Source organism: Martes martes (genome assembly GCF_963455335.1).
Source record: "Martes martes genome assembly, chromosome: 17".
In the NCBI taxonomy this organism is placed as follows: Eukaryota; Metazoa; Chordata; class Mammalia; order Carnivora; family Mustelidae; genus Martes; species Martes martes.
The window spans coordinates 49,731,223-49,744,064 of NC_137905.1; the positions used below are offsets into that span (position 1 = coordinate 49,731,223).

The following is a 12,842-nucleotide window of genomic DNA, read 5'->3' on the forward strand; positions in this document are numbered from 1 at the left end:
ATCTTACTCCAAAGGGTTTATTGAGACGACTCTCACATCCAAGTCCAGGGCATGGGGGATGGGGGCTTATAAACAGGAACCTGGAAGGGGGCCCGAGGGCCCAGGGTGGAACCCAAAAAAGAGAGTGAAATAAATAGAGGAAGAGAGTGGAGGGCCAGGAGAGGAGACACAGACTATCACACAGTGATAACGACGTGGGGGTGGGGGGCAGGGCTCCATTAACATCCCATTTATTTATACAGATATACAGGGAGTTGTGGGGGACCCAAGGGGCCCCCTCCAGCCTCCATGCCCCCAAGGAGGGGCAAGAGAAGGCCATCTGTCCCCATGGGTGACCCCCTGGGGGCTGGGGGGCTGCCCCTGGAAGAGTGCAGGGAGCGGTGGGGGAGGTAGGGGTAGGCGCCTCCCCCGAGGGCATCACCTATTCCCCAGGCAGTTACTGGCCCTGGAGGTGCTGGGTAGTGTCTGGAAAGCTGTGTTGAGGGAACTGGAGGGGAGGGTGGGAGACTGGGCGTGCTTCTGGGGTGGGCCAGGCCAGGCACACCCCCTGAGGACAGCCCAGGGTCCAGCCAGCTCCATGGCTTCCCGGGGGACCCAGAGTAGGGGCGCCTGGGGCTCCTTCAAGCGCAGCTCCCACTCAGGTCTGGGAAGACGGAGAAGGGAGGTCGGGGGTTCAAAGAGAGAACCTGGCACCTTCTGGCATCTTGGAAAAGCTGATCCCCCAGGACACCCAGCCCTGGCTGTGCTGCACCCGAGACGGCAGCTCTGATACCAGGACTGGGCGTCAGGGCGCAGAGAGGAAACTCCCTGAGGCCATCCTGGAGGGGGATTCCTGAAGGAGGCTGCTCCCCAGGCTGGATGCTTGGGGAAGGACGGGCCTTGGGGGACGGCCTCCTGGGGAAAGGGCCGTTAGCACCACCAGGTTCCCAGGTAGGCGGGAAGAGGCCGGGCCTCCAGGGAGGCTGGGAGTCACCTGAGGTAGAGAGAAGGCAGGCAGGCTGGAGCGTGATGCCCCAGGTACCAGAGCTCAGGCCGCCTTGGCTACCCCTCCGCAATGCCCAGGGGCTGCTACCTTGATGATTCGCACAAGGTGCCTCAGCTACCACCCTGGGACACGGCACCCTCTAGAAGGGCCAAGCGAAGGGACACATGTGAGGTCCCGCTTGGGGTGAGGAGGCAGGGGGTTTCTACCCTCCCAGGCTGAGCCTCCCTCCTGTCCGGCCCCTCACCTCAGCGCCACCTGCCCGTCCCCCTCCCCAGCCAGCGCGGCAGCCAGGGCGGGGCCAGGCAGGCATCACACGAAGACCTTGGCCAGCGCATCGGCGCCGGCGCTGGCGATGAGGGCCTTGCTTGGGTGGCAGGCGACAGCGTGGATGGCCTCCTCGTGCTTCTTGCGGTGGGCCGTGATCTCCTGCACGCACGTTTTGTTGTCCAGGCTCCACAGGCGCAGGGAACAGTCGTGGCCTGCGCAGGGGCGGGAGCAGAAAGGGCTGTCCCCCAGCACGTACCCCGGCTCCTCTGACCCTCAGCCTCTGGAGAGGCCAGCCTCGGCGCTGGGCATCCAGCCATCTTTGGATGCCCAGCCCACCCTCCACCCATCTGGCTGCCGAGTATTCACTGGGCACCTGCGTACTGAGCCCTGGGGGACACAGTGAATGTACGAGGCCAACCAGGCCAAGCTCCCCGCCCCGGGGCTGCTGACATGCCAGTGCGGCAGGGAGGAAACAAGACGGCAGAACGAATCCTGCAGGGGGTCAGCAGCACTGTGGGCCCTGGTCAGCGTGAGGACAGAATGGCCAAGGGGATATCGGGAGGAAGAGCCTGGGAGGCAGCAGGGTGGGCCAAGGGAAGGTTCTGAGGACTGGCGAGAGGTGGGTACGGCTGGAGCAGCCCAAGCAGGATTACTGGGCCGGTAGGGGGGAGTTGGTCAGAGAGTGGGGAGCAGACAGGACTGGGCCTTGATGCACGAGCTACCTACGGACACAGCCTGACTCAGGCGTTAGAAAGATCGGGCCAGCTATGGTGGAGGCCGGCTCTATTTGTCCCTCACAGAGGGGCCCTGGGACTTGTCCCAAAGCTTCTTTCCGGACTCGATCTCACTGACCACCCCCTCTACCATCAGCTGCTGCTATCACAGGACAGATGGAGAACAGGCCACAATGGGTCCCCATCCCGTGTGCTCACTTGTCACCTCCCACAGGCTGATGGTGGGGACCAGAGGCGAGTGGCAGGAGGCCCCCTGCCCATGGCTTCCCTGATGAGCCATGCACAACCTTCGGCTCCCTGGGCAGCTACGGCCCCTTCTCCATCGGCCCACGTGCCACCCCAACCTTCTGGGGCCCGGCTGCACAGGAGCTGGGCTTCTGCGCCCACATCCACACAGACCACGTGCTGCCAAATGCTAAGGACCCCGTGAGGACCGAGACTCAGACCCCAACTTCACTCCTGCGCCCAAGCCACTATGCTGTGACCAAAGTCTGTCCCTTCTGTGAGCCTGTTTTTTCCACATCCACACGGTAGGCACGACACCCCCACCCGAGAGGGTTACCTGCATGAACCGAGATGCTGGCAAATGCCTCCGGGAGGCTCTGCGCACAGGATGCTTTGCCGAGAGGCCCCCTGCCCCTGCTCCCCCACCTCAGGAAGCCCTGGAGCACCCCCCGTGACCAGTGCCCAAGTCTCCTCCTCTTCCGCTCCCACACACCCTCGCTCCTTAGGAGCCCCGAGGGTCCTGACTTACTTCCCGACATCAGGAACACGCCGTTGGGGTCCACGGCGAGGCAGGTGACCGCGTCCAGGTGGGCAACCATGGAGTGCACAGATTTCCCTGGGGAGGGAGGGTGGGTGGCAGGTGACTTGTCCTTGCCGCCTTGCCTGGGAAGGCAGAGGCCCAGCTTGGATGCCGAGAGCCTGCCACGTGGGCAGTCCCCCCAGGAGCACGAGGGAGCAGGGGCCGGAAAGGTGGGGCCTCACCTGTCCGGCTGTCCAGGAAGCGGATGCCTCTGTCATCGTGGGCGGTGATGGTGAGGGGCTGGTTCGGGTGACTCACCACCTGGTTGATCTGGGTTGGGCCTAGAAGGCAAGGAGGAGGGAAGAACATGGGGGAAATTAGGGAGATCAGGACAAAGACAAGAGGAGAAGAACCACGGTCCACAGTCCTGCCCCCCGCCCGGCGCTCTCCTGCTTGGGACCACAGTGCTTCATCTGTAAGATGGGCACCACGCCCCGCCAGGGGTGGCACAGGACAGGGAACAGCCATCCACACAGGCCATCCGCTCTTCCAAGACGCCTGACAGGTAAGTCCCTGATGATCTCTCTTCCCTTGGCCTTCCTGAGAGCCCCGTGCTGGCCACAGTGGTGGCAGCTGGGGCTTTTCTCCTTCCCACCCAGACCCCCTGAGGCGGGTATGGAAACCGTCCTCTGCTCCCTGGATGTCGGGTCACCAAAGCCACAGGAGGGACTGAAACCTTGGAGGCACTCAGATACCAGCCCCAGGCACTGGGGCCCCTCCTACCGCTGCTCCCCCGGGATTCCAGCGAGAGGAGGGCACTGCCAGCCTCCAGGTCATACAAGACGGTGTCGCCGGAGCGGAAGGATGCCACAATGTGGGCAGGCTCGGTGCTGGTGAAGGCCACTGAGGTGGGGATCCCATGATCTGAGGACAGAGGGAAGGGAAGGCTGCTTAACAGACCCGGTCCTGCCCCGGGGCTGCAGGACAGGACTTGGGAAGCCTGGGCCCTCATGCTCCTTTTGGGGCCTCCAACTCTACAAAGCTCCTCCATGAGGTGTTGGCGTCCCTCCAGGCCTGTTCCCCCTACTCACCGCTGGCTGTGAGGAAGGTACAGAGGCAGGCTGGGCTGCTGCTGGGATCCCAGATACGGATGGTGCCGTCGGCAGAGCAGGAGGCCAGGCGCTGGGAGGCGGGACTGAAGGCTAGGCCCCATACAGCGTCCCCATGGCCCTCCAAGACATGGCTCAACACGCTCGGGTCTAGTCGCACCGAAGGGAGGAAACAGGCCATGTCAGGGCCGCCAGCCCCAACCTAACCAGCTCTAGAGCACACCTCTACTGAGAACCAGGTGGCTGGGCTGGGGCCCCCACATTCACCCAGCTTCGTCCCCAGCTTCCTCATGGCCTCAGAGCTGTCACCACAGGAACCTGCCCAGCTAGCTGCTCACACTCTGACCACTGGCGCTTCTGGGAAAATCTCAGGGCTCCAAAGGCAACCCAGAATGGAAGCTCAGAGGGCAGGGATGCCCCCTGTTTGTTGCCAACCCCACAGGACCCACAAAACAGGTGCCTCGTACGTGATTCTTAGTTAAGGGGAGAAGGGACAATGGTGGCTCTGTGGTCCCCAGACCCTTTGCAGTCTGGGCCCTCTGAGTTGGCCCGGCCATGCTCCTTGCAGCCCTCCCCAACCCCCCACCCCAGGCCCAGCCCCAGGCCCAAGCCCTGCCTCCCTGGTCACTCAAGTCCACACAGGCCGCTCTGCTCAGGCCCCGCCGACCCCCAGTGTGGGGCAGCTTGCCTGGCCCAGAGCGCATACTCCCTGGGACTGACCCCTGACCTTTCACAGGGTGGGGACCGTTCTTGAGGAAAACAGCACATGATCCTCAAGGGAAGATACAGACCTTTAAACTCCACCTGACAAAATGCCACACAGCCATGCATGTCATCAAGAGTTATCGAAAGAACCGTCACCAGAGATGGGACAGACACTGAACAGAAGTGAGTGTGGTAGCTTCTGCACTTAGCCGTTAAAGGTGTACCAAGGATCGAGCAGACTCCCTACAGCCCCGCCCAACTAACTTCCCCTCTCCCTGCTTGACTTCTCGCGGCCACCTCCCTGCGCTCAGCCCCCAGAAGACACCGCCAGAGCCTGCGAGCATGGGCTGGGTAGCTCACCCCCCAGATCCCCTGGGAGGCAGTCCCCCCCAGGCCATCTCTTTCCTGCCTCAGCCTGTCTGACCCCCATTATGAGCTGAACACTCTGTTCCATGCTCCCCCAGGTTGGGGGCGCATGGTCAGGCACAGGGGGATGCTGAAGGAATGCAGGGGCTCCCATGGACATGGTGAGCGGGTGGGTGGAGGGAGCTGTCCTCACCATAGCCATCGTAGGGGTCCATGTTGAGGTCTGGAATCTTCCAGCTGTGGATGCGGGCGTCCGCGCCCCCACTGTAGCAGCACTCACTGTTGCTGCCCATGGCCACTGCCAACACGGGGCCCCTGCAGGATGCACAGGCGGTGGAGGGGAAATGAAACGCTCGATCTCACCCCTCCCCAGGCCCCCTGCATGGGACCTTCAAGCCCTATGCCAGATTTTTCAAGGATGGCCAAAAGGAGTTCAGCATCTGGAGCTCTGGTCGCGCTCCCCCCAGGCCTGCCTTCCCCCATCTCCTCACGCCCGTTTCCACCTCCAAAGGCTGGGCTGAGAACCAGCTACGGGGCACCTTGGTCTGCAGAGCACCGGGAGCAATGGGGTGCGTGTGCAGAGGGCCCCCCCTGGGGTAGCAGTGGGTGGGCCAGGGGCCAGACTCCCTTCAGGGGCACTGCCCTACCTGTGAGCCCGGAAGGCATGGATAGGTTCCACATCGAGCGCAGCGTTCCTGGGGGAGGAAGCCCAACGTCACCAAGAGCCCCTCCTCACCCTGAACCCAGATCCGCCTCCCAGCCCACGGCTGCACCCTCACTTCTTGGCCGTGACAGCCTTCTGCAGGTTCCACAGCTTGAGAGTGCCATCCTCGGAGGCGGTGAGCAAGGCAGACTGGCTGTGGTGGAAAGCCAGGGAGCGCACGCCGTCGTAGTGTGAGCGGAGAGTGAATTTGGGGTTCCACGTCTTCTTAAAGGCATCTTTGCTGTCAGAGAGCTGGGGTGGGGGGGAGCTGCCTCAGTGTCCCCGCATTCCCGCAGACACTGACTGGCATCCAGGATGTCAAATCACCCAGACCCTCGTGGAGCACCCCCAACTAGCCTCCAGCCCCGCGCTCCCCGCCTGCAGCCCCCCTCGCTCACTGAGTCCTACAGTGTGCGGGCACGAGCTGCCTTCGGGGCAGACAGTCAGTTCAGAGGGGGCTCGGGGAAGACTGTCAGATAGCCCCACAGTGCCCAGGACTGGGAACTCTGAGCAGCGCTAGGAATTAAAAACGGACTGGGAAGAGGTGCCCAAGCAGCCTGGCTGGCTCTGCGGCCGTGAGTGAGGCTTTCCTAAGAAGACACCAAAGGAGCAGGCCTTAACCAGATCAGGCGAGGGGACTGAGGAAGGACACCGCGTGTGCCAAGTCCCCACAGCTGCCAGAGTGGGTCTGGAGCCTGAGAGGAGGCCCAGGTTACAGACAGCAAGGGAGAGAGTGGCAGGAGCTGAGGCCGGAGCTGCGTTCGGGAACCTGCATCTCACCCTGAGGAAAACGGGGGCCCTAGGAGGGTTTAGGGCAAGGAAAAGACACGGACCGGAGAAGATGTGGGTGGCTGCAGGGAAGCTAAGGGGTCGAGAAAAGCCTCTCAGGGAAAGAGAAGGGCACGCAGAGCACATGCTGGGGAATGGAAATGGGGACAGGTCCACACAGTGCGAGGAGACTGGGGAGCAGAATCAGGGACCTGCGGGGGAGGGGGGGGGTGTGCCAGAGACACTGCCCAGGCCCTGGTGGACAGTGGTGGCACCCTCTGGGGGGAACCCAGGGGCAACCAGCTGGCAAAGATGACGAGCAGACTGTCAGGAAAGACTCGGTGTCCTGCCCCAACATGGGGTTCACACCTGACCAACCCCTTCACATGGACTCCACCCCCCACGGTCCCCACTTCCGCCATCACCCCCGAGCCTCCGCCGCTGTGCGGGTATGCCCTCACGGGCACACCCCTGCTCAAAGCCTCCACCCTGGAAGCCTGCCTTCCCGGCATCCCACAGCCGTGCCCCAACCTTGCTGGGGTCACCAAGCACTCGAGATCCGGCTAAGGGCTGTGGCGGCTGTTCTGCCATGGGGAAACGCGCACGCGCACCTGACTCAGAGACTCCCGGATGGCCAGAGGGCCCGCTGCGGGTGCTGGGCTCCGAACACTTGGCCCTGACACCTCCTTCCACCCTGGCCCTTCTGCCCACCGGCCCCGCTCGCACCTGCTCTTGCGGTTTCTGGCTGCACAAGTCAGCTCAGTGCCTGCCTCCCACGCAGACCATCCTCCCTGCGCTGTGCCACCCCACGGCCCCCTTCCTCAGATGCTGCCCCCTCGCCCTGCACTGAGCCCGTGGGGGGCCTGGACGCGAGACGCACGTAAGCCGGGGTGGAAGGGTGCAGCGCCTGCGGGAGCCAGGCACCAGGTCCCGCACCTCAGGAACCCCCTCAAGCCCTGCGCCCCCGGCCATGTCCGCAGCTCCTGGTAAACCAGGGGGAGCTGCCGAATGACCTCACAGCATCCTCCCACAAGGGGGCCTAGCGCAGGCAGGGCACCCAGTCAGAGCTCAGTGAGAACAGGCACGGTGCGGGACGCCCAGTGAGGACCCGCGGCGGGGAGGGGCACCCCAAGAACTTACATCACAGCTGAGGTCGTTGTCGTTGGTAACGGTGAGATCTGCCAAGTCCCCCAGGCTCACCTCCCCGCCCCCGATAGTGTCCATGATGAAAACGTCTGAGGAGAAGCCAAAGGAACCTGGTAGGGGTAGGGGAGGGAGGGGGCAGAGAGGGGCAGGGAGAGAGAGAGAAAGACAGAGAGAGGCAGAGAGGGAGATAAGCAAAGAGTCAGAAAGAGAGACAGGGAGAGCACAAGATCAAGAATCACAGCTGGAAAGAAAGAGACAGGGAGAGACAGACGGACAGACAGGGCAGGACAGACAAGAAGAGGGAGACAGACAGACAGACGAACTTTTGCGACAGGGAGGCTGCAGACTAGAGGCCAGGCTCTGACCCTGAGCCCACAGAAGCTCTGGGCTTAGCTCTGCAGCCCCCCCTCTGCTGTGGGCCCCAGGGGACCGGGCTGTGGGGAGGGGCCTCTTACCTTCGTGTGGCCGGGGCTGGGGTGTGCCAGGAGGGGGACCAGTCACTTTAGGGGGCAGCCCGTCCACATCCCGAAGGTCGGCCAAAATGCCCTGGAGTTTGACCCGCCGGCTTTCTGGGGGAACAAAAGCACAGGGCTGGAGTTGCCCACCAGCCCACCCAGCCACCAGCCTCCCCTCCTGCAAATGTGGGGTGGCCAGGAAGGGCTAGCCCCACAGAGGGCTCAAGGTGGGAGTGGGGGGATGGGCGGAGACGACAGACTGAGCTGGGGCCGTTGTCAGTCCCAGCCTGGCAGGAGCCTCAAGTCCCTAGCCATCCTACGTGACCACTGAGGGCCTCGCAGCTCAGAGTCACGGGGCGGGAGGAAGGTGCGGCCCTGCCCTGTCTGCCTCTCCCCACTGGGTCCTCATCCTCTTCCTCCCTGTGGGCCACCAAGGGCTAGCCGCTCTCAGGGAGGGCTGGAGGCCCCGCTCCAGGAAGAGCTGGGCTGCTGCACCCCTGCAGGGATTTTCCAGGGAAGGGGTGAGGGCCTGGCCACCACGGTATGGGCCTCCTGCTCTCCTGGGCCACCCTCCTCTCAGGAAGCGTATCCGTCCGGTGGAGACTCCAGGGCAGGAAGCAGCTGCCGGGGGCTGCGTGCGCCCCTACCTCGCCCGGTGAGGAAGGCTGGCCAGGAAACCCGCCGCTTACCCAGCTCGTGGTGGGTCCCCTCTCCAGTGCACCGTCGAGGGTCCGGGGAGCCCTCCCCCTCCTCTCCTGAGCCCAAGAAATCGAACTCATTGATGGCATCTTCAGAGTCATCCTCCTCATCCTCGTCCTCCATCTCGGGCACCAGGGCCTTGGAGGGCAGCTGCACGTGGAAAAAGCCAGACAGGTCAGGGGGCTCTGGCCAGGAACCTGAGCCCACTGGGTCTCCAGGGCAGAGAAGCCAGGGCTCCCGGCCTTGGCTTTGCCCTGCTCAGAAGCATCCTGCACCAGGGGCGGCCCCGCTTCCCTTCTCCCAGTGCCCCCCCACCCCCGGGCAGGGCCCCCCTCAGTACACTTGGGGCCGCTGTGCTCCCCCTGCTGGGAGGCTTCAGAGGCGGCTCCTTACCAGTCCCAGGGCACTGCCAGCCTCCCAGCCCCCCAGCAGGGCTTTGCACACCTCTTCCCCTCGCAGCCACCTCCGCCTCCACGCGTGACCCCCTCCCAGGACCCTCCTCCTGGCTCCTGCTCTTCCCGCTCCCCTCCCTGCCGCCACCCCCAACCCTCAGCACTAGTACTTCTCAGGGAAAATGAGTCAATACAACCTGTTTGGGGGCAGAGGAACAAGATGTGTGTAAGTGTGTGTGCAGAGGCGCACAATTCAAGTGGCAGTGTCTAGACGCCAAGGCCAATAGTGGCGCCAGCCTCTGTGTTATTTGGCGCGCCGGACAGGCGTCGCCTGTGACTGGAGCATCCTGCGAACAGCGACCCTTACTGCACATGTCGCGAGCAGACAGGCCGAGCAGTGAGGCCCCTGGCCTCAGGTCCCCAGTCCGAGCCAGCCCGGAACCCACACACGCTAAGGCAGCTCTGGACTGCGAGCCTACCAAGGGTTCTCCGAGTCCTCCTCAGAACACCCTCAGCTCAAGCTTTCTCATGTGACCAGCGTGCTACTTCTGGAACGGGAGCAGACAGCACGGCTCCCCCATCCTGAGAAGCAGGCCGCTGGGGCCGGTAAGCGCCGGCGGCCCTCCCCGCCAGGCTTAAAGCAGTGCTAGGAACCCATCCTCCCGTGTGCCTCGATGCATGCACTGGGACCCCCACTCAGACTTGGGGTTTTGGGGCGGCTTGACACCCGCACTTCCCCGCATGGGTGCCTTTCACACACAGCCTTCCAGCGACGTGTTCCACCTGATGTCGCCACATCGTACACAAAGTGCCACGCAGGGGTTGTGTGCTCGGAACCTCAGAGGCTGCAGAAAACGGCTTAAGAGAATTCTTACTAACAGTTTCGACTGCTGACTTCTGCTTCAAGTGTTGGCTTATGAACATACTCCGTCCCTGCAGTGGGGCTCTGACCACCCCCGCCTCAAACGCCGCCTCTTCCGGGGAGGCTTGTCCCTCCTCAGCGTTCCCTGACTGGACCGAGGCCCGGGCACCCCCGGGACCAGCCACACTCAGACCACAAGCTCCTCGAGGGTGCGGCTCGCCCTCCCACAGGCTCAGCACTCCAAGCCGGGACTGGAGTCAAAACCGCTCAGCCATCCAGAGGCCAGCCTCTGCGGGAGGACAGGAGGGACAGGACACAGTGACCTGCCCTTCCTTCCCCGTGGAAGACCCGGGGTCCAGGTTCAGCCAGCACGCCCGGAGAGGCAGTGGGGGCGCCGGGGCTCAAGAGTAGCACGGCGGCATAACAGGCGTCCTCCCGGGTCCACGAGAGAGGGTTCCTGAGTAACCCTGTTCTGCCCACTGTGCCCGGCTCGGCTCACACCGCCATCACTGAGTACTCGGTGCGGCCAGCCCCAGCGTAGCCAAGGGCTTTCTGGGCACGAGTTCATGTTAATTAAATCCTCAACAACCCAGAGGCAGGGATTCCGAAACTGTAGTAAGACAGAATCACGTGTCCAAAGGGACACAGCCAGGCCAACGGCCACTCTCGCAGGCCTTTGGAATCAGCCCGGTCACTGCAGGTCTGCGGGTGAGAGGGGGCCTGGGGAGGCTCGGGACCCTTGCACAATAAGCCACCCCACTGGGCCTGCGGGACAAGAACAGTGACAGACAAAGGCCTAAGGGAGCACGGAAAGCCAGCGATCATCTCCACTGGGAGGAGCAGAGAGGAGCAGGCAGGCTTCCCAGAGGAGGATGAGGTAAGGGCTGAGAAAGGAGTGAAAATCCCAACAGGGGAGGGAAGGAGCAGGAACAGGGGTAGAGGCCCAGACTCAGCGCCATCCCAGCTTTCCCATGACCCAGCTCTAGCACGCTGGCTCTGTGTGTTCCCTGAGCACCCACGCCAAGCAGGACCCTGCGCTTAGCCATACTGGGGACACTGGAGACAGGGCTGGTCCCACACGGCCATGGGGCACCAGGCAGGGTGGACCCAGAGCAGTCTGGGTCCAGATGGCTTCAAACCTGCTGAGGGAAGGGGAGGAAGGGCAGGTGAGAGGTCAGACAGGGCTGCCTGGAGGAGGAGTGCTACGGTGAGGCTGAAGGAGGCAGGGAGGGGGTCTGATGGGAAGGCCACACACGGGCTCCCTGCATGGGCATGCCGCTGGCCACAAGCTCCCTCAAGCCAGGCACTGGACCTCTGTCTCCACGTTGCTGCTGCTGGCTCAGGGCTAGACCCACAAAGGCCCAAACTGACGCTTATCGGCCAGAGCAGCCTAGGCCATGCCTCAGGTTAGTGCCACTGAACAGCTCGAGCACGGTGGCTCGGGAAGCTGAGAAGCAGGGGTGAAGCGCGGTGGAAGCCACTGCCATGAAGCCTCGCTGAGATCCGGACTCTACCCTGCAGGTTGGTCCTGGGCTTAGGTCCTGACACAAGAGCAGACCAGACACTCGCGCCTACAAAGTCCCCATGGGACCCCCAACCTGGCCCCAGACTGAACCCAGGGCCCCGCCACATGCATTCTAGGTGCCGAGGAGAGAAGAGCAAGGACATCCCCCAGTCGCTGCCCGGCAGAGCTCACGGTCTACTGAGGGAGAAGACAGAGAGCCACGGCCACACCAACAACATCTCAGCACGACAGCGATGAGGCTAGGCAGAGGGAACACGCTGAGAAAGGGCAGCGCACGGCCAGCCCAGGCTGGAGGGTCCAGGCCTCTGGGGGACGTGTGAGCTGAAGGGAGGACGGGAGAAGACGGGTGGGGAGGGAGAGGCGGGCCCTGACACAGCATTGAGACAGGAGCTTGGCTGAGAGGGGCCGGGGACCCTGGGAAGGCACAGGGTCAGGCCACACACAGACCAGGCCACGAAGGGAGCCCCACGAGCACCCACAAGGGCAACTCTGTGCCCCTGGAGGGCGGAGGGGAGGCGGCGCACCTTCACGCGCGGCTTCCTGTGCTGCGTGCCGTCCAGCTCATCGTCCTCGTCGCTGTCCTCGTCCTCGCAGTTCTGCAGGAAGGGGATCTGCTCCAGCACTGAGCCACTCAGGCGCTCTTTGCCATCTTTGCTGGCCGCGTTCCTGCCCACGACATGGGGGCAGAGGGGGGCATTAGTCCCACTAGGTGACAAAGTTCAGATAGGAGGGCGCCGAGGGGCTGTGGCCAGAGCCTGGACTCCACTCTCAAGAGGGCTGAGCCCACCGTGATCCCACAGGATCCTGGACCCCAATCACACTGGGGGCTTCGGTCCAAGCCTCCTCCTGACACACACTCACCCCGAACAAAATACCCTTGCTCCGACCCCACACCGGGCCCCTCCTCCCTGGGCTCGGAGGCCCGGAGCACGAGCCCCTGCCCGACCATGCATCCGCGGGCACGTGCTGAGCCGGTGCTGAGTCAGGAGAGCAGCCGAGAAAGCTCCACTGACTCGACAGCTCACTTTCCCACCGCCCGGGCAAACCCCAGCGCAGGTCAGGCAAGTGGCAGACACGCCTGGCGGGAAAGAGGAACCGGTCACTTTGCAAATGCTTGCGCCCCTACTGCCAGGCTCGCTGTCAATGAGCCTGTCCCCTCCTGACTGACAGATGGCCTCCTGTTTTCACTCCTGGCCGACTGTCCAATGCTTCCAACCGTATGACAAGTTTTAGCAAAGGACATAACTGCCAAACCTGAGTCCAGGGTAGAAACGCAGGTGGAATTCGAAGTTCGGATAAATGAAACATCCTCCTTTCTTGCCGCTAGGCCGGTCCTCTAGAGGGTTCTTGCCAACTGCTCACGGTCACTGCTCGGAGGACG

At 63.3% G+C, this 12,842-nt stretch overlaps 1 protein-coding gene across 7 annotated transcripts in view; it reads right to left on the reverse strand.

Annotated features, from left to right (window-relative positions):
- The window catches only part of STRN4 (striatin 4), a 25,728-nt gene continuing 12,886 nt past the window's right edge, over positions 1-12,842 (reverse strand). For 3 of the 7 annotated variants that reach the window (XR_013968248.1, XR_013968249.1, XR_013968250.1), the window contains 13 exons: positions 11,986-12,127; positions 8,673-8,832; positions 7,984-8,097; positions 7,523-7,638; positions 5,691-5,866; positions 5,559-5,606; positions 5,105-5,226; positions 3,823-3,990; positions 3,515-3,655; positions 2,974-3,072; positions 2,741-2,827; positions 1,230-1,464; positions 1-973 (listed from right to left, as the gene is read on the reverse strand). Coding sequence is in view for 1 of the 7 variants with exons in the window: in XM_080827621.1 (XP_080683747.1) it covers positions 1,295-1,464; positions 2,741-2,827; positions 2,974-3,072; positions 3,515-3,655; positions 3,823-3,990; positions 5,105-5,226; positions 5,559-5,606; positions 5,691-5,866; positions 7,523-7,638; positions 7,984-8,097; positions 8,673-8,832; positions 11,986-12,127 (1,543 nt within the window). In the remaining 6 variants the exon portion in view is untranslated. Of the gene's footprint in view, positions 1,465-2,740; positions 2,828-2,973; positions 3,073-3,514; positions 3,656-3,822; positions 3,991-5,104; positions 5,227-5,558; positions 5,607-5,690; positions 5,867-7,522; positions 7,639-7,983; positions 8,098-8,672; positions 8,833-11,985; positions 12,128-12,842 lie in introns of all 7 variants that reach the window. The other 4 variants (XR_013968251.1, XR_013968247.1, XR_013968252.1 and 1 more) reach the window with 4 other exon arrangements.